General features: G+C 38.2%; 1 protein-coding gene and 1 non-coding gene across 5 annotated transcripts in view; both read left to right on the plus strand.

The window, feature by feature from the left end:
* Nucleotides 1-19,911, plus strand: part of LOC126425272 (kelch domain-containing protein 2-like) — a 114,225-nt gene that overhangs the window by 19,136 nt on the left and 75,178 nt on the right. For all 4 annotated transcript variants that reach the window (XM_050088239.1, XM_050088240.1, XM_050088241.1 and 1 more), the window contains one exon: nt 9,882-9,973. In XM_050088239.1, coding sequence (XP_049944196.1) covers nt 9,882-9,973 — 92 coding nt within the window. The remainder of the gene's footprint in view (nt 1-9,881; nt 9,974-19,911) is intronic.
* Trnas-uga (transfer RNA serine (anticodon UGA)) lies at nt 10,620-10,694 on the plus strand. The gene has a single exon. It is a non-coding gene; the product is annotated as a tRNA-Ser (tRNA).

A 19,911-nucleotide genomic window follows, 5' to 3' on the forward strand; every position in this document is an offset into this window, starting at 1 on the left:
TATGGGTGTGTGTATATGCTTCACTGAGGAACTGCTCTTTGTGTCCAACTTTTTTTTTTATATATAAATTATCTAAATAGCTTGCTGCATACTCCTTTTGTTTTTAACTCATTATTCTATTTAATGTTGAGGTGGTCGAACCTGTAGTTACATTACTTCTTTGTTGAAAAAATCAGCAATCAGTTGGACAAAAGAAATTTTATATCTGTACCAGTTTCAGCCACCTAATGCCCTTCGTCAAACCATACGAACTGTCGCTTTATTAGTTAAATATATGCCATATTTTTGTTGCTCACTAATAATTGTCACCCAGGGTAGGATTCACACCTTTTTTTATGCTACTGTAGGATATCTCTTGCATATATCAGTTTCTATTCATGGTGATTTTTATTGTTTTACTTTATTTCTACACAGTGGGCTGTGTGTGTTAAATTTTTCATAGGTTAGTAGAAAAAGTAATTGAAATAGGTCAATGTTACCACGTAATGTGGGTTTACAGCGACTCCTCAAATTTGTTTTATTATAAACACATGCAGAATCATCCTGAGATAAATGTTAATGTAGTGCAGTATGAGTATTGCCCCTGTAAAGGGATCCCAATGATCTCCATTGAAAATTGGGTGTTTTGTATAATGTTGACAAGCTAGGTACCACTGAGACACATTTCTGTCAGTATAATGATCAGTCCTTTATTTATAACATACTACAAAACACTTTCACTGTCAGAAAACAGTAAACTTCTTGTACCAAAATCCTCCCTGGAAATTTGTATAGAATTCTACGCTCATCATCCTGTAAGTCTGGTAGAAGCAGCTTGCCCATCACTTAACAGACTGGGACACTGAATACATCATGCTCGTTTGGAACAGTTGTAGTTTTCATTGGGTCAGTGGAGTGAAGCCCCATTATTTCAGCTAAATTTTTCTTTCTTGCAACTTTTTAAGTAAAACAAGGATCGTGAAAAGTTTGCTTTTCCCTTTTACCCCAAACTACTTTCACAATAACAAGTAATTGGTAAAAGATCTTGACCATCACAACTTCATGAGTAGAAAATCTCCAGCAAAAGGATGGTCCGAAGGGCCAAAATCAGTTTCATCACTTTCCAGAGTCTCTGATAATTTCATTACATCAAGCTCATTTTCTGATGAAGAATTATCACATTTTTGGAAGAGATTTTTCCGGGACTTCAGGAGTGCTTCTTTAGCTGTTGATGACTTGAAGCAACTGAGGATAATTGTATCACTTGTACCTGCAGGCAATTCCTTTTTATGTAGACCAGATACATTTTCATTTGATGACGTTTTGCATGATTTTGGACCAATGTTCAAAACATGAACAGCTAAAACATTTTTCTTTTTTTTCCCACTAGAGACACTAAATAGGAAACAGAGCTTCAGCTGCAGTTTCCTTTTTCTCTTCCATATCCTGTTCACCTGGAAGTTTAGAGAATGCAGCTTATTTTTAATTAACAAGATCACTTCTTCCAATCTTTCCTTATCCACATGTAAGCACTGACTTGCACCTGGAGACCTTTGGTAAGTTATAGGCATTACAGTTTAATTTTTGCCGGACGGAGTGGCCTAACGTTTCTAGGCGCTACAGTCTGGAAAGACGCGGCCGCCACAGTCGCAGGTTCAAATCCTGCCTCGGGCATGGATGAGTGTGATGTCATTGGGCTAGTTTGGTTTAAGTAGTTCTAAGTTTTCAGGGGACTGATGACCTCAGAAGTCAAGTCCCATTGTGCTCAGAGCCATTATAGTTTAATTTTTAATTTAGTTACGGATTTACTTTATCTGTTCAGACTGACACTTTATTCTTTAAGTTCACTGTCTAATAAAGTGTTAGTCAATTGTGTCCATTCTTTACAGCTAAAGCAAAACACTAATCTCAATCTAAAACTTCTGCAATAAACAGAACACTTGTAACAACAGAGACTGTCCAAGACTGACTAAGAATTTAAATGCATTGTTGCCGCAGTCTTAATTTGTAATCAATGATTATTAATCACACTTTTGTTTTACACCATATTTAGGCAAATACATCTGGATTAATGGAAGTAAGGTGATCATATTTAGGGGTCAGTTTTATCCTTGAGGGCAGACAACTTCATTAAAATGTGTGAATTTCAACGTACAAGAAACCGAGGCTGATAGGATTAACCATTTCTCCTGTATCAAGAATGTTTTCCCGATGAAATTTGTAAGCAGATATGTAGGGCTTGCTTAAAAAATGATTTTAAAGCGTGTGGATTCAAATCAACAAATTCCATTATGTTGGAAGATTCCACAGTGACTCGTGTTATATTTTGAAATCAGTGTTTTATTATATCAACCTTTTATCAATCTATAAACCTATATTTTCTTTTGTAAATCATTATTATTTATTGTGTTATTCAGTCAAAGATCTGGAATTTAAGCAGGGAAGAGCATTAAAATTAAAGAACAAGAATGTAATATATATTGTGACTCATGTTACAAATTTGTGACATCCTATTGCTAATGTACATTTTAGGTACAGCAGCAGTAATATATATATTTTTTAAATTATGAGACAGGTCAGTCTGACCAGATTGTCACTACCTTCAAATTTTTGGGTATAGTTGACAGTACTTTGCTAATGTACGCAATCAGAGTATCCTTGGATGGGTTAAGCTGTCTGAAACAACAAGAATTGTATGATGAGAACCTGAATGCTGCAGTGACACAGTGAAAATACTAACTTGTGCTTGTACTCAATAAACCTCATCTTGATAAACAGAAGTGTAATTTTCAGCAAAATCAATATGTAGCATCGCAAACTTCTTAGAATCTTGGCTCAGAAACGTTTCCTATTGCTGATAATAAGATACAGGCTGAGCTCTCTTCGTATAGCAAGAAAGAAGAAACTGAAAAATTATATATTTCACTGTACCAGCTGTAGAGCCTCCATCTTTGACTTTAAAAATTTTAGAGTTGTTTTCCTCCATCTTACAAACATACCATATAAATTCACAATTTCCAGCTCGTGAGTTTTACGGGCGTCATTAAAACCTCTACCTTTTTGACATGTGTTACATTCATTCCACCAACAAAACTCACTGGGTGGATGGCATATGATGGTTGATACAAACGTGTTACTGTAAGCTACAATATTATCAAGTTTCTTACAAAGCCTACCTATAGCATTTATGAAATTTTCATGATATTAACACAAACATACATTATGTGGTAGTTTGCTGTTTAATTGAACATGTGGTGGCCATACTTCTGCAAACTTAGCTTTCCAGTTTGAACTTCAGGATGTTCCTATTTGATTACCTCATATGTTTCCATCGTGGATATGACGAAGTGACAAATATGAACTGTCTTTTTCTCATTATTATCTAATCACTGTTGTGTCCTCCCTGCATGGTGACTGGAATCGTCACAAATGTAGAACCCAGTTACAAAGTCTAGTTTCAGAGATAAGGCCACTATTTTGTGGACTACTGCCATGACTGGGTCTTTCAGACTTTACATCTGATGAATTTCCACTCAAGTCACTGAACAGCTCACAAACAGCTACTGGAGCTATGGCTTGACATAGAGCATTACATGAGTTAGACAGGGACAAACCAACTTTACTAGGTTGCTGATCTTGCATCTTACATTGTGCTATGTTTTCTAACTCACTCCCTGGTTTTAGCTCTTCTTTCTTCTAATAACAGTCATTGCTGATGTGGACTCAAATGCGGGAACTTCTGTTTCTGCTTCTGTTTACTTTTTTCCAGCTTCTTTCAGGTGACTCTTCTTAAATTCTCCATATTTTTCTTCACTCTTTAACTTTTCCTACCTTCTTTTCTGTCTTTCTGCTGCTGCTAAGGGCATCCTATACTTTTTACCTTAAAAAATATAACTATGACTTAGATTACATGACTCATGTTACACGTTTTTCAGTTTTTAAAATATTGGTTGAAATTTGGAAATTTTTAATGGTGATATTAGTTACACATTTACACAGACAAGTGAATTACTGATAGTTCATGCTGTTGTATTATATTATTTATCCAGCCTGTAATTTACCTACTTCAATTTTATACTTGTTATGCAATACATTAAGGAACGTAACTGTAATGTAAATAATGAAATACTTATTCTTACCTGCCAATTAGTTGAAATGATGATCAAAAATCTCCAATAATTGGCATTTCCATCACGTGAAAAACATATGGCCTTAGATACATGGCTACAAAAAAATGGAGGCTAAGCAATAATGGGCAACAAACATTGTTGCATGCAGTAAAAAGACCAGTCTTTTTAAACAACATGTAAAAAGTACCAAATTTAAAACTTGTAAAACTCATAAGTCTGTCCTTTTTTAACTAGAATATCCCTGTTATATGACAATTTTTATCTACATCTATACTCTGCAAACCACTGTGAGGTGCATGGCAGAGGGTACATCCCATTGTACCAGTTGTTAGGGTTTCTTCCTGCTCCATTCATAGATGGAGTGCAGGAAGAATGATTGTGTGAATGTCTCTGTGCATACAGTAATTATTCTAGTCATATCCGCATGATCCCTGTGTGAGTGATATGTAGGGGGTTGTATATCCCTAGAGTAATCATTTAAAGCCAGTTCTTGAAACTTTGTTAATATATTTTCTCGGGATAGTTTACATCTGTCTTCAAGAGTCTGCCTGTTAATTTCCTTCAGTATCTCTGTGGCAGTCTCCCATGGATTAAAAAAACCTGTGACCATCTGTGCTGCCCTTCTCTATACACATTCAATATCCCCTGTTAGTCCTGTCTGGTACAAGTCCCACACACTTGAGCAATATTCTAGGATGGGCCGTACAAGTGATTTGTAAGCAATCTCTTTTGTAGACTGATTGTATTTCCACAGTATTCTACCAATAAACTGGACAGTGGAAAATCCAGGATGGAATGTAACAATACCAGAGAAGAAAAGTTGCTACTCTCCATATAGCAGAGATGCTGAGTCGCAATAGGCACAACAAAACGATTCACACAATTAAAGCTTTTGGCCATTAAGGCCTTTGTCAGCAGTAGACACTACACACACACACACACACACACACACACACACACACACACACACACTTCTGCTGTCTCAGAGAGTTGAGTGTGTGGATGTAGCACAGTGTACAAGTTGCAGGTTGTTAACACAGTTATAGAATTGTAACCTAGGGATTCATAGAATTTTAGTAAGCTTTTGGATAGATTTCAACAAAATATATAGTAACAGCCCTTAGTGAGCAAGGCACAGATTCAGTCTTAAGTGAGTATACCAAAGGATATTTATATCAGTGATACAGATTATACTAAACTCATTAGATAGTGGGAACTTCAGAATGAGAACAATCTGTAACATCAAAAATATTCTCAGCAGTCTCTGAATGAAGGGAGATAGAGGTTTAACATCCTAATGGTGACGAGATCAATAGAGATAGAGCAACAGCTCACACTGGGGAAGGATTTCATTAGGACAGTGGATAGTTCAGTATTGAATGAGACATTAAGCAGTATTATCATGGAGTCTTTCTCACCAGCCAGAAATAAGTCTTCGTATCCATAAACTGGAAAATGAAGAAGGAATATTTGTTAATGGAATATTCCTAAACTACAATTATTTTGATTATGGCTGCAATATGTACAAAAATAGGTCTTAAAGGTCAGTTGTAAGAAGATAAGAAAAAAATAAAATAATAAAATAACAACAAACCAATGTATTGAAAGAGAATATTACAAATTTACAGTGAAGTCACAAAACCAGTTGATGTCTTTATATATTTAGTTAACAGTAATGGAAATTACTGTATGGAATAATGAGTGGTTGGCTTTCACTTATGTATTTAGTTAGCTAGTTTTGTCTTCCATGGTTCATTTGTGTGGTTACTCATGATGGTATAGAACAAGCCGCTTTACATTCACATTACACATCCATATGTAAATATTTTGACATTATTTTTTAATTATGGATGTTAGTAATTCCTGTGCACCAACTTTTACACATTACAAAAATAGCAGTTCTTCTACAGAGTAGGAGGAGTACTCAAGGAAATTCTTTTTAGTAATTTTCAAATTTAAGTTCACTGTCCATGGACACATGGTTAAAATTTTTGGTAACTGCATTGTGCACCCCTTTATGTGCTGAAGGAAACATCAGTGTGGAGTAATGAATGTAATTTTTCCTTCAGACATTGTAATCATGTACCGGGAAAAGCAGTCAAATATAAAGATTTAAAAAAATAATATGAAATGGAGATTCAAAGTTTTTTTACTAGTTATTATTTCCTTCCCCATGTGTTAAATTTATCATTGGTGTAGAGCCTCTAGAAGTACAGAACTAAGTATGTTGTGTCTTTTTGAAATTGAGAGTGAGACCATTCACAGAAAGCCACTCAGTTTATTGGAGTTGAAGACAGTGATGGGATGGACAGCAAAATAAGTTAGCAGAAGAGTAAACACAAGTTGTAGTGTTCGTAGCTAACTAGGTTTTGAAAACTAAATATTTGGGTCACAGCAGCTGTTGTAGGTGTTCACTGTTTATGCAAAATGTATAACACAGTCACAAACAGAAAAAAACCACACAATGAAATGCAGTTCTCTGTTGGTGAAGTACTGCACCAGTGAGAAGAGTGTGTGCAAAAATAGTTGTGACTTGGTAGCATCATGCAGAGTATACTGATGTTAGAGCTTCATTGTCAAATAAATGCTCTCAGTATTAAGGTTATTAGTTATAGAGAGCTGCCTCGATTCAGAACGTGTAAGATACCAACCGTTGGCTGCTTCAGCTGCAACTTGACGTGCCTTGATACCCGTAATTGGGGCAGTAAGATGAGCTTGGCCATAGGAAACTGACAACTCATTTGCAGTTTTATTTAGAAATCAACTTGTATGTTAATTAATGACTTTTGTGTCATAGATAAGTCTCTGTTACTGATATTCTTTGTATGGTGTTGTAAACCTGTGTTCTCTGCTTGATCAGTAGTGAGTCTTCATTCTGTCCCTTCTTATTTAATATCAATAATTCTAATATTTTCCTCCACATCTTTTCATCACCAGTTTCTGCATGTTCCGCTCCAGCTTCATCCATTTTATCTCAATTCCAACACCCTCTGATACCTGTAAAAGGATATCTTAAAGCCTGTGCCTATTGGGAAGGCTATCTTCAGCTGATGCCATTGTAACCAATGAAAAGTGCCAAGGTAACATTTAGGACTTAACTGCTTTGATTTCTGCAATTATGTATCCGCTCACCTAAATTTGCTTTCATACAATACCTGCCCGTACCAGTCCCAAATTCTCCTTTGTGATTGTATCTCTATAGCTCACAGTGACATATAATGCCCATTGAGGTAAAAGCTGCAAGAAAGTCTGAGGTGTCTGGCTCTATAGCAGAGTTGTTCCAACATAGACATGTGCAACGCTACTGACCCAGCCCTTCCAATATATAAGTGAAGCAAAAATTACCACACTTGAAAGATTCGTCTACTGTAGGTGACAAAATGGATAGATGACAAAAATTGTAAAACAGAATAGTTACCTTATGCACCATTGGCAAAGCTGAGCCAGTGGTGCATAAATTGTTGCATGTGACCTGTTTTGGTTCATCAGTCCACCTCTTCCTAAGTTTTCCCAAATATCTTTTGTCTGTCTGTAATCAATAGCTTACTGTAGTAGCTGGCCATTTTCCAAGAATCAGCACGGTTTTAGAAAGCATCGCTCATGGAAAACTCTGCTTGCCCTTTTCTCACATCATAGACTGTGAACCGCGGATGAAGGACAATAGGCAGATTCAGCATTCCTAGATTTCTGAAAAGCATTTCACCCAGTGTCCTACTGCAGGATGTTAACAAAAATGTGAGCATATGAAAGAGATTCCCAGATATGTGAGAGGCTCGAAGACTTCTTAAGTAATAGAACTCATTATGTTGTCCTCAATGCCAAGTGTTCATCAGAGACAAAGGTATTGTAAGGAGTGCCACAGGATATGTGATAGGACTACTAACTATTATTTTCTATATACATAAACGATCTGGCAGACTGGGTGGACAGCAATACACTGATGTTTGCTGATGACGCTGTAGTTTACGGAAAGGTGTCAAAAGTTGAGTCACTGTAGGAGGGTATAAGATGACTTTGACAAAATTTCTGGTTGGTGTGATGAACTGCAGCTAGCTGCGAAAGTAGAAAAATAAAACTTAATGCAGATGAGTAGAAAAAACACACCTGTAATGTTCGGATATAGCATCATTAGTGTCCTGCTTGACACAGACCAAATGGTTAAATATCTGGACATAACATTGCGGAGTGATATGAAATGGAATTGGTATTGAGGATTGTCTTAGGGAAGGCAAATGGTCAACTTTGGTTTATCGGGAGGATTTTGGCAAAGTATGGCTCGCCCTTAAAGGATACCGCGTATAGGATGCTAGTGCGACCTATTATTGAGCACTGCTAGAGTGTTTGGGATCCGTAGCAGCAGATTAAAGGAAGACATCAAAGCAGTTGAGAGGCGGGATGCTAATTTCTTACTGGTAATTTGAACAACACACAAGTATTAAAGAGATGTTTTGGAATCTCAAATAGGAATTCCTGGAGGGAAGACAAACTTCTTTCCAAGGAACTTCAGTGAAAAAATTTAGAGAGCTGTCATTTGAAGCCAACTGCAGAATGATGCTACTGCACCAACATGCATTTCACCTAAGGATCACAAGAAATTAGGATCACAAGGAAGCAAAAGGACAGTTGTTTTTCCCTTGCTCTATTTGCAAGTGGAGCATCAAAAGAAATGACTGGTAGTGGCACAGGGTACCCTCCATCATGCACCATACGGTTGGCCAGCGGATTAAGTATATAGATGGAGATTCGAAGAATAGGATCGAGTCATTTTTTTACCTGTATTCTTCGATTTTTGTAGTATTGTGAAGATCTTCACTACTTTTGTCTTCATTGCAAGTATGATGAATTCTACTACAGCTGTTGATTCCTGTCAGGAACTTCGTTTCTATGGCCTGAATATGGCTCCAGTTGTCGTTCTACGGAATCTGTGTTTTGCTGCCATACAGAAGAGATGGAACTGCCATTATGTATAAAATAAATCTACTCATTCCAGATACAAACTGAGCAAAGTAATGCAGTGGTCACAGTGTAAAGCTTTCTTGGTTTCTGTAAGTCACTCGAGCTTAATGGTGAGACTGTTACTTTGGAAATGAATTGCTGATATGCTGTTTCATTCCTATTCATTTAGAGATATGCTCTATTTCATAAGATCTTGTGTAAATGAGAAGTGAAGGCTTCAGTTTATTTCATATATATTCAGAAGCAATGTGGTTCATATCTCTCTCCAGTTATAATTCCCATTTCCTGGAGTCGACTTGAATATTCTAGGTTTCTTTCAAAAAAGTTACTGCCAATTTTTTGGCTTGTCTCTGTTCAGATGAGTTACTGTTCTCTGTGTGATGGCCGCAGTGTTGAGAGGACATCGATTTTTAACTTCCCTGCCATCCTAAATAGCAGTCTGTGCTATAAGCGCTGCACTGTTTTACTGGTAAAACCCCAGTTTGAGTAATACATGGAGGCTAAAGTGTGAGAGTATGACATAGGGAAAGCTCATTAAAGGCACCTGTGACATTCTCAATAACTATTTGTGAAGAAGACACCTGCCATGTGATCAGGCAGGTACTGTGCAGGAGAAAACTGGCAATTATTGTGTACCAACCCTAATTTAGAAACTTTCATAGTAATGGCACACAGCCCCCCACTTCTCTCTCTCTCTCTCTCTCTCTCTCTCTCTCTCTCTCTCTCTCTCTCTCTCTCTCAAAGAAAGAGTATGGGTTACGTCTCCCCAGTAATGATTGTCAAGTGAGTTATTTCCGTTATTTGGTGCTGTTGCAGGAACACGTTCAGAGAACATCGACCTCACAAATTCGGACTGAATATTTTCCAACAGATGAAATATGGATTTATGACAGCAATACAGAACTTTGGTAAGTCCAGAAGTCATTTTCTGTGTGAGTTTTCTGGGGTTATGTAATGATGAGCTTTAAATATTATATTTAATATAAATATTTATGATGACAGCTAGTGGATGTCAGTATGTGCCTTGTCCAGAAGTGCAGTCCAGAATAAAATTATTTGTAAATAATCAGTAAGAATGATAGAATTACCATGAACTTTTCAAAGAGCCCTGTAGGAAGTATTGTGTTTTTATAGTTATTATATCAGTTAGGGACAGCGATGAACGGGTAATTACACCACATTAGGTAAAAAGGGTAGGAATACTTCCAGTTATAAAGCAGGTCGGACTTTCTTAGCGGAGTGTACGCTGATATGAAACTTAAGGGCAGATTAAAACTGTGTGCCGGACCGAGACTCGAACTCGGGACCTTTGCCTTTCGCGGGCAAGTGCTCTACCGATTGAGCTAACCAAGCACGATTCATGCCCTGTCCACTGTAGAGTGAGAATTTCATTCTAGAAACATCCCCCAGGCTGTGACTAAGCCATGTCTCCGCAATATCCTTTCTTTCAGGAGTGCTAGCTCTGCAAGGTTCGCAGGAGAGCTTCTGTGAAGTTTGGAAGGTAGGAGACGAGGTACTGGCGGAATTAAAGCTGTGAGGACGGGGCTTGAGTCGTGCTCGGGTAGCTCAGTCGGTAGAGCACTTGCCCGTGAAAGGCAAAGGTCCCGAGTTCGAGTCTCGGTCGGGCACACAGTTTTAATCTGCCAGGAAGTTTCACATGTTGTTTTTTGATTACTTTTACATACAGATTTCTGCTAAGGAGGGCAGTTACAAATCCCTAAGTAAAAATTATTTAAAAATTCACCATTATCTATTTATAAAGATATATCAATAATTGCAAAATTAATTGTGTTTATGTTGCAGTACTATAACATAGCAACTTACATATCGGAAACATCACACTGCAAAATGTCATAATACATGAAAATCACACTTGATTACATGATGTATTTCCCCAAATGTATCGTACGGAAAATAAAGGAAAATTGTGACTGGCAGCAGTAGATTTTATAACAAATAAAACCATTGTTTTTAAAGTTGCAGGCTTTCACCAACTGATTCTAATGGATAAAATAATACCACTTCTATCAGATGTCAGTATAGTTCCATCAATGAGGCTGCATATAATTCCTTTGCCTGCCCTTCTGTAATGAGCTCTCTGTTCATGAGTTGTTAAACTTTAACCTTCCGTGTGTGTAATCTGGCCAACATCATACTACAAATATACAAAGAACCCAACTAATGGAGACCATATTCTGGGTTTCCTCACAGGTTCTCTGTTTCCCAGATGTCTATAAAATGAAGAAGCCTCGGTTTCCCTCTCCTCCCTCCAGGTACCCATCTCTTGCCACACATTTTTTGGACTTAGACAGGAACCATCTTTGCTCAAGGAAATATTGTTGAATGTATTTTTCAGCTACCCATTCACTACAGACTACAAAATGAAACAATTATATAGATTCATCTTTGGATAAATAAAATCATCAAGCCTTGGTTCATATGCAAAATACTGACTTGACAGCCTGTGAGTCATAAGAAAGGAAGGAAGAAACTAGGCAAGGCACTAAGGTGGAGCTGCCCCAAAATATATATTAAAATATAGTTCTCTGTCATTTATTACAGAATTTAAATTCTCAGAATACATTTTGCTTGTTTCCCAAGCAGATTTAAGTAATGACAGTCAACATGTTAGGAACTGTTCATATTGATTATCGAGTGATGTTTTTTTGAACAGATAGGGCTAGTCTTAAGACTGCATCTTGAAATGCTGGTTAGTTGTGTGTAGTAGAGGTTTCGGACATGACCTCTACAGAGTTGAGCTCCAATGAGCTTCCCAAATGCTCTGATCATTCAGCATGAAGGCATCCTACCAATTTCCACACTATCTTTGTGTTCACTGCGTACGTCAAAAGAGAATGAATAGAGTGGCCGAAACTTTGCTGTTGAATCCCTGCATCTCTATATCTGTATTATGCTTTGATGTGTCATCAACCGAAATTTGATAGTGCTTTATATTTTGGTTTGATTTACCCAGGGAGACAAAACAACAGTGGTCTTAGCCCACAGTTATTATGCAGACATTTTTGCATGGCAGTTTTAGGTGTGGGGGGGGGGGGGGAGTGTTTTGGTATGTTGTTGTGTAAGATAATGGTAGAGGCCTGGGCTGGACTACCACGTTTACGGTAATACTGACCTCAGCAAAAATTGCACTGTAGTCGTGGCCGAATGCTTTGTATACTCTACTTTCCTTTGTGTCGTGCATTGCCTGTTGTTTCATTTTATTATTTTGAAATGAGTGTGGAGGTTAATGCTGATCTGTGTCAGAGTTTGAATATCTTTCTCACACCAAAGGGGGGGTGGTCTGCAATCCATATGACTACACGTCAGTGCTGCTTTTGCTGAACACAGGTGCGGACATACGCTGCGAGAGGGAGATGGGGCTCATTCCCCTGTACCACTCTTCTCCCCTTCACCAGCCTAAGCCATCATTTGTTTGCATTCACGACGGATTGCCAGGATATATTGTCAGAGCAACTTCTGCACCGAAACTGAGTTTATTGTGCAGTTCGTCTCCCTGTCATTCTGCTAAGTTCAGCTAGTGCCCTTAAAGAGTAGTAGGAGACCTTTTACAAGTTCTTTGTAAGACACAGGTTCTTCGGAGAGGATTGTGGCATATTCATTCATTCAGACAGCCGAGCAGCACTCAGAAATTTCTTATCAGTCCCTGCTATGAGATCAAAGATTGTTGCAGAATGCCATGAAGCCCTTGTGAGGCTAGCGAAAAGCAACAAGGTAAACCTGTTGTGGATTCCTAGTCATTCAGGAATTAGTGGCAGTGAATAAGCTGATAGGGTGGCCAGAAAAGGAGCAACAACTCTTTTGGAACAGAACCTGTCCTAACCATCACTAAGGCGACTATAAAATCGAAACTACATAGATAGACTGTGAAGCAGAATATTGGACTAAGAGCCAAGAGCAAAAACACGCCAAGCTAATGATGCTGATCTTACAGTTTAGGAGAAGTTTTAGAGTCTTGAGTGTGACCAGGAGACAGGTCACTAATGGTAGGACTAATGAACGGCTTTAGAAACTTCTGCAGACACCTGCACACAGTGGTTATGAAGGAAAAAAGTCCTAATTGTAGACTCTGTGGCAACAAGGATGAGACAGTGCCACACTTAATTTTCCAGTCTTAAGCATAACAGTTTTCGTGCTTGCTAGAAATGTTAGCGGATGAAAGTGTATTGTTAGTAAGTTTCTTTTTGTGAGTGTGTTGTGCCTGAGTTCTAGTAAGTTTTATTTCCTTTCGAATAACTGCAGCATACCACCTGTCTGAGATAAGCACAGTATTACTTCATTGTGCAATTTACTAGGCAAATATTTGGAAGGTGAACTTAAAATAAAAGGGAAGGAACTCGATGTCCCCAACATGATCTAAACATCAATTAAGATCAAAAACAGTAAGTCCAGAGCAATGTGCAATGCAACCGAATGGCTGTGAAGTGAAAAGTGCATTTTTTCCCCCACCTATCTTGTTACTAGTATTAGTGATAGCAACATTACTGAGAATGGTATCACAGGCTTACAAAATTTCCACATAGAGGTGAAAGAACATAATTCCAATGAAAATTTTTCTGATGTTTGTATTGAATTTGCAGTGTTAGGGAAGTGGACACATAATGTGCCAACTAAATATTGCTTACCGTCTCCATATGAAGATATAGAACAAAAATGTATCAAAGAACCAGAATATGCTGGGTAAACTGATAGACTGCGTTAATTTTTGTGACAAATTGAAAGCTTGCATTAAGGGGTCATGCCAAAACAGGATATCCAAGAACTTGGGGAATTTTTTGAGGGCGAGCTGGAGTAATGTCAGAAATGGATGGCGTTTTGGTGCAGCACATTGAAAAATAAGAAAATCAGGTTGTCTTTCCTCTGTCCAGAACAATTCAAAGTAAACTCCTGGAATCAGTTCATGACATATGGCTCAATCTCGTCAGGAGTGAATTGTTGAATGACATATTTCCTATCATTTGAAGTTAATGAAACCACTGACTGTGCTAATTTGTCACAACTGGCTCTAATAATTCGGTATGAGCTACTGTGGAGAAGAAATGAAAGATTTATTTCCTTTTTATGACCAAAAAGTCACACTGCAGACAATGCAACTGTAGCTATTCTCAGTGAGCTAGACAAAATGAAAGTAAATGAAATGCCTGAAGCACTGGTAGCTCCATGTTATGATGGTGCTCTTTTTTATAAGTGACCACAAAAGTGGAGTTCAAGTTAGAATTAAAGAAGTATAGAAAGTGCACATTTTATTCACTGCTATCTGCTTCAGTTACATTTAATTGTTGAGTGTTTTGTGGCGTGCAACAAGCAAGTGTGGATCTTCTTCAGTTATTGGAAGAAATTTGTATCTTTTTTTTTTTTTACTTGTTCTCAGCCTGTCAAGTGGAATTTCAGACTACAGAAGACAACTGCTGTATACAAATGCCAAAAGGAAATTGTTGACTGTATGGAAAAGATTATTTATGATGATACCAATGATTACAGGACTGTGGGACTGAAAGGTTTCATGCAAGATTTGCTGTTCTGATTACATTTTTAAAATAAAACCATGTCTCATTGACAGTCTGTTCAATCCTGCAGAAGAATATTTATGCAGTGAAAACTGTTGAATATGTATCTCACTTTGCAGCATCTGTCAAGCTTGTTAAGATCTCACTTTAAACTGACAATCACTGGGAACAAGAAGGCCCAACTGCAAAACTGGGACATCTCACAGACTCAAGAATGCGTGCGAACAAGATGTCTGCAACATCATGATGCAGATTGGTGATCAATTCAATTTTGATGATCACTTGTCAGCTGCACAGCTGTTTGAACCATCGTTGTTTTTGAAACATGAAATTGTACGGCCAGAAAACGAACAGAATACTGCTGATACTTCATTTAAATTACAGTCGTCAGACTTTTGTAATCAACTGAACATGTTGTACATCCAAAAGGACTTTGTGGAAGCACCAAATGCCATGACCTTATTGAACTTTTTGTATGAAAACAATTTGACAAAAACTATTACTGAAAGTGTTGTAGAACTCCTGCAGATAGTAGAGACCTTCCTAATGATGACTGAAGAGGTGGAACACTGCTTTTCTATGCTAAAGGAGATGAAAACATCCGTACGAAATACTATGAATGGCAACAGACATTGTGCATTTGTGATGTGTTCTCTTTTTTGTTGGGGGGGGGGATTATTGAATTGTTCAGATTTCAATTAAATGGTCATGAGCCATTTTCCAGCACTGAAGGGGACACTAGCTGATTTCATCTATAAACAGATTCATCAAGGTAAGCAAATATGCATTAATTGATGATAAGAAGCCATCCCTGTGTTTAACTAACTGCTTAGCCTACTAAACGAAGTGCTAAAAAAGGGCAGTAACATGTTGACCCACTGATTTCACATTTTGCAGCACTTTAATACAACAAACTGTTGTAAAAATTGTGCAGTTTGTAGAGATATTTAACGTACTGTGTGACTTCATGTTTTCATAATACAGAATTGTATAAATATGAAAACCATGCTTTGTGTAGTTGGCTTCATTTTATGGACTAAAATCACTAATTATGAAATATTCTCTATTGTAAAATGATCATAACAATAACTGTATTCAGTTATACAGCGGAATATAGTGAAGCAACCACATTCGTGCATTCTGGTGGTTACAAACTGCTGTGCAGTACTCCATTGCCTAGCTGATACTTTCATAATGATGCCCAACAGTTGGCAGCACTTGTGCATATGAAAAGGTTGAGCATTCAATAATGTACACCTCAGTTTCCAGTGGGAAAAAAATACTTCAATTGCAGCTAAGGCACAGTAAAAATTAATGTACACAGTTGTAGCCAGAGGGCCTGAAAGGGTTAAATTAACATGATGGTTGCTCAGTTTCCTTCGTCAACCATTCACAGCACAAGACCCCTGACGTCACTGTTTTGTCGTGTGAACCTAAAACACTGCTGATTGACCACACACAAAACATTAAATTCTCAAGTTGAGAATTGAAAACATAAAAAAAATTACGCATGCACAGAAGCTGACATACACCACATTAAAGATATCTGCAAGACATGCCACCAATTAATGTCTGTTTTATTTATCTTAATTAATTTTGTTGTAGACAAAATCAACTAAGGTCCCCTTCTGTGCTGCAGAATGGTTTATGACATGTTTCTTTTTGTATTATTTGTTATGATAAAGTGTCAGGAAATGTGACATCAACAGATAAATATGCTACTTATAGATCTTATCTTGGAGTTAGTATTTGATGTTATTTATTAGTTGATTGTGAAATGGAAAGAAGATACAGTATGAAAACTTCTGGGTACAGTGTGATATTAGTGTCTACGTCCCTCTCACCCATCCCTTTAAATCTCGGTTGCAGTGACAGACAGAGAGTAGTGCAGCCCAAAGTCTGTGTTAGTTCTGTTTGATAAATGTTCATTTTTCCCCAGTATATAAACTGTGAGCTGCACCTGAAAGAAACAGTATTCAAGACAAATAGAAAGAAAAGACTAAAAGATAACCTATAGGAGATAGTAGGAAATAAATAAATGTGAAGGTAAGGGAACAGAATAGTGTTTAAGAGTGATGTTTACATAGAAGAGACATACGGCTAGAGATATTAGTTAAGGTGGATCCATGTACATTGTGTGAACCAACACATTGTTGTTGTCCATGTTCACACATGACAAAACTGGATTCAGATAGCGTGTGAACTTATTAATTGTGGTTGTTGTTGTGGTCTTCAATCCTGAGACTGGCTTGTTGCAGCTCTCCATGCTACTCTATCCTGTGCAAGCTTCTTCATCTCCCAGTACCTACTGCAGCCTACATCCTCCTGAATCTGCTTAGTGTATTCATCTCTTGGCCTCCCTCTACAATTTTTACCCTCCACGCTGCCCTCCAATACTGAATTGGTGATTCCTCGATGTCTCAGAACATGTCCTACCAACCAATCCCTTCTTCTAGTCAAGTTGTGCCACAAGCTCCTCTTCTCTCCAATCCTATTCAATACCTCCTCATTAGTTATATGATCTACCCATCTAATCTTCAGCATTCTTCTGTAGCATCGCATTTCGAAAGCTTCTATTCTCTTCTTGTCCAAACTATTTATCGTCCATGTTTCACTTCCATACATGGCTACACTCCATACAAATATTTTCAGAAATGACTTCCTGACACTTAAATCAATACTCGATGTTAACAAATTTCTCTTCTTCAGAAACGCTTTCCTTGCCATTGCCAGTCTACATTTTATATCCTCTCTACTTCGACCATCATCAGTTATTTTGCTCCCCAAATAGCAAAATTCCTTTACTACTTTAAGTGTCTCACTTCCTAATCTAATTCTCTCAGCATCACCCGACTTAATTCGACGACATTCCATTATCCTTGTTTTGCTTTTGTTGATGTTCATCTTATATCCTCCTTTCAAGACACTGTCCATTCCATTCAACTGCTCTTCCAAGTCCTTTGCTGTCTCCGACAGAATTACAATGTCATCGGCAAACCTCAAAGTTTTTATTTCTTCTCCATGGATTTTATTACCTACTCCGAACTTTTCTTTTGTTTCCTTTACTGCTTGCTCAATATACAGATTGAATAACATCGGGAAGAGGCTACAACCCTGTGTCACTCCCTTCCCAACCACTGCTTCCCTTTCATGCCCCTCGACTCTTATAACTGCCATCTGCTTTCTGTACAAATTGTAAATAGCCTTTCGCTCCCTTCAGAATTTGAAAGAGAGTATTCCAATCAACATTGCCAAAAGCTTTCTCTAAGTCTACAAATGCTAGAAACATAGGTTTGCCTTTCCTTAATCTTTCTTCTAAGATAAGTCTTAAGGTCAGTATTGCCTCACGTGTTCCAACATTTCCACGGAATCCAAACTGATCTTCCCCGAGGTCGGCTTCTATCAGTTTTTCCATTCGTCTGTAAAGAATTCATGCTAGTATTTTGCAGCTGTGACTTATTAAACTGATAGTTCGGTAATTTTCACATCTGTCAACACGTGCTGTCTTTGGGATTGGATTTATTATATTCTTCTTGAAGTCTGAGGGTCTTTCACCTGTCTCCACCAGATGGGGATGGCTAGAGGACAAATGTAAGGATGTAGAGGCTTATCTCACTAGGGGTAAGGTAGATACTGCCTACAGGAAAATTAAAGAGCCATTTGGAGAAAGGAGAACCACTTGCATGAATATCAAGAGCTCAGATGGAAACCCAGTTCTAAGCAAAGAAGGGAAAACAGAAAGGTGGAAGTAGTATATAGAGCGTCTATACAAGGGCAATGTACTTGAGGACAATATTATGGAAATGGAAGAGGATGTAGATGAAATGGGAGATATGATACTGCTTGAAGAGTTTGACCGAGCACTGAAAGATCTAAGTCGAAACAAGGCCCCTGGAGTAGACAACATTCCATTAGAACTACTGACAGCCTTGGGAGAGCCAGTCCTGACTGGTATGTTGTTTAATTATTTATAGTGCATGACAGAACATGTATGGCTATTTATCACAGTCTCCCAAAATTGACTCCAACCTTAATTATGTAGCACCTCATTGTAGTTTAAAGTAATGGTGTTGCGTAAGATTGCAAGTACGTAATGTGCAATCGTGAACAGGCTATGCATTGATATCAGTACATTTGATGGTAATTAGGAGGAAAACAAGTGGTTGTAGCAGTGGTAAACGTGACGGAATGTACTTCTAGGATGTTGATGTTGTGTTAATCAATTTTAAAATATCACAATTGGTTTGTTTGGAAGAGATATGGATTCATACGCATTGCACTCTTACCCAAGGCAGTACCATTTGTTGAATAATGTTGTATAACTTAAATGGGGATAAGTGTTTGCTTTTTGGTGCAGATTTTAGCATACAGAAGCTCTTTGCTTGAAAGAGCACTGGAATCTGTCATTGCAGTCTCAATCTCTTCCTCTGGAGTGCATATGTGTCTCTGCCATCCTAACCAGAACTCCTCCCAGGAGGCTCACCACTCTTTGGTGAGTTTATGCTTGTCTACCATGGGTCTCCAGCCTTTGCAGCACCTCTTTCCTTTCTGTGCTGCATGTCTATCTTCCTGCTATTCTTTTTGCCCTTCCCTGGGGAAGATGTCTTGTGTATCTTTGGGAATGCGTTCTGAAATTTTGATAGCCAGGTATCAGAACAGTCTCTTGTCAGCTTTTTCCTTCTTTCTTCATTCTCCATCTCCTACCCTTCCTCCACTTCGGCATTTGAGGTCTCTCTTTGTTTCTTATTCCTCCCTGTGCGCTCCTGGAGGCCAGCCTACATGTTTCACATGTAGCAGGTGACTGGGTAATGGCATAATTCTCAGCCTCGGGCCAACAGGTAGGATTCACTCATAACTTCTGGTACAGGCCAGCCCCAGGGAGAGGTGATTGCCTGTGCTGCCACCTTCCCAATAGCCAATTGGTTCATCTGTTTGGAGTGAGGGAGGTGTGACCTGAGGTGTGAACATTCACCTAAGATAGGTGAGCCCCCCCTCTGAGGGAACCCCCAGTTAGATGGAGTGCGCCCTAGAGACGCTAGCAATCACGGGGAATTTTTATGCAATGAGCCAATTGTAGTCTCATTCTGTGTTTATAAAATGTAAATGGAATGAGGCTGAATATTCAAAGACTCTCACAGCTGCATTCCAGTTCCTCACATTATCACACTCCGAAGGAAGTCAGTTCTTTGCTATGGTTAACCCATTTATTATTCAGGGAGGTGTTGATGCAATTGTAGGCCATGTGAAATCCTGCTCTCACTTATGTAGTGGGACATTGCTTCTGGATACTTGTGATTTTCAAGCCCAACAACTGCTTACAG

This window comes from Schistocerca serialis, chromosome 10 (genome assembly GCF_023864345.2).
Source record: "Schistocerca serialis cubense isolate TAMUIC-IGC-003099 chromosome 10, iqSchSeri2.2, whole genome shotgun sequence".
NCBI lineage: Eukaryota > Metazoa > Arthropoda > Insecta > Orthoptera > Acrididae > Schistocerca > Schistocerca serialis.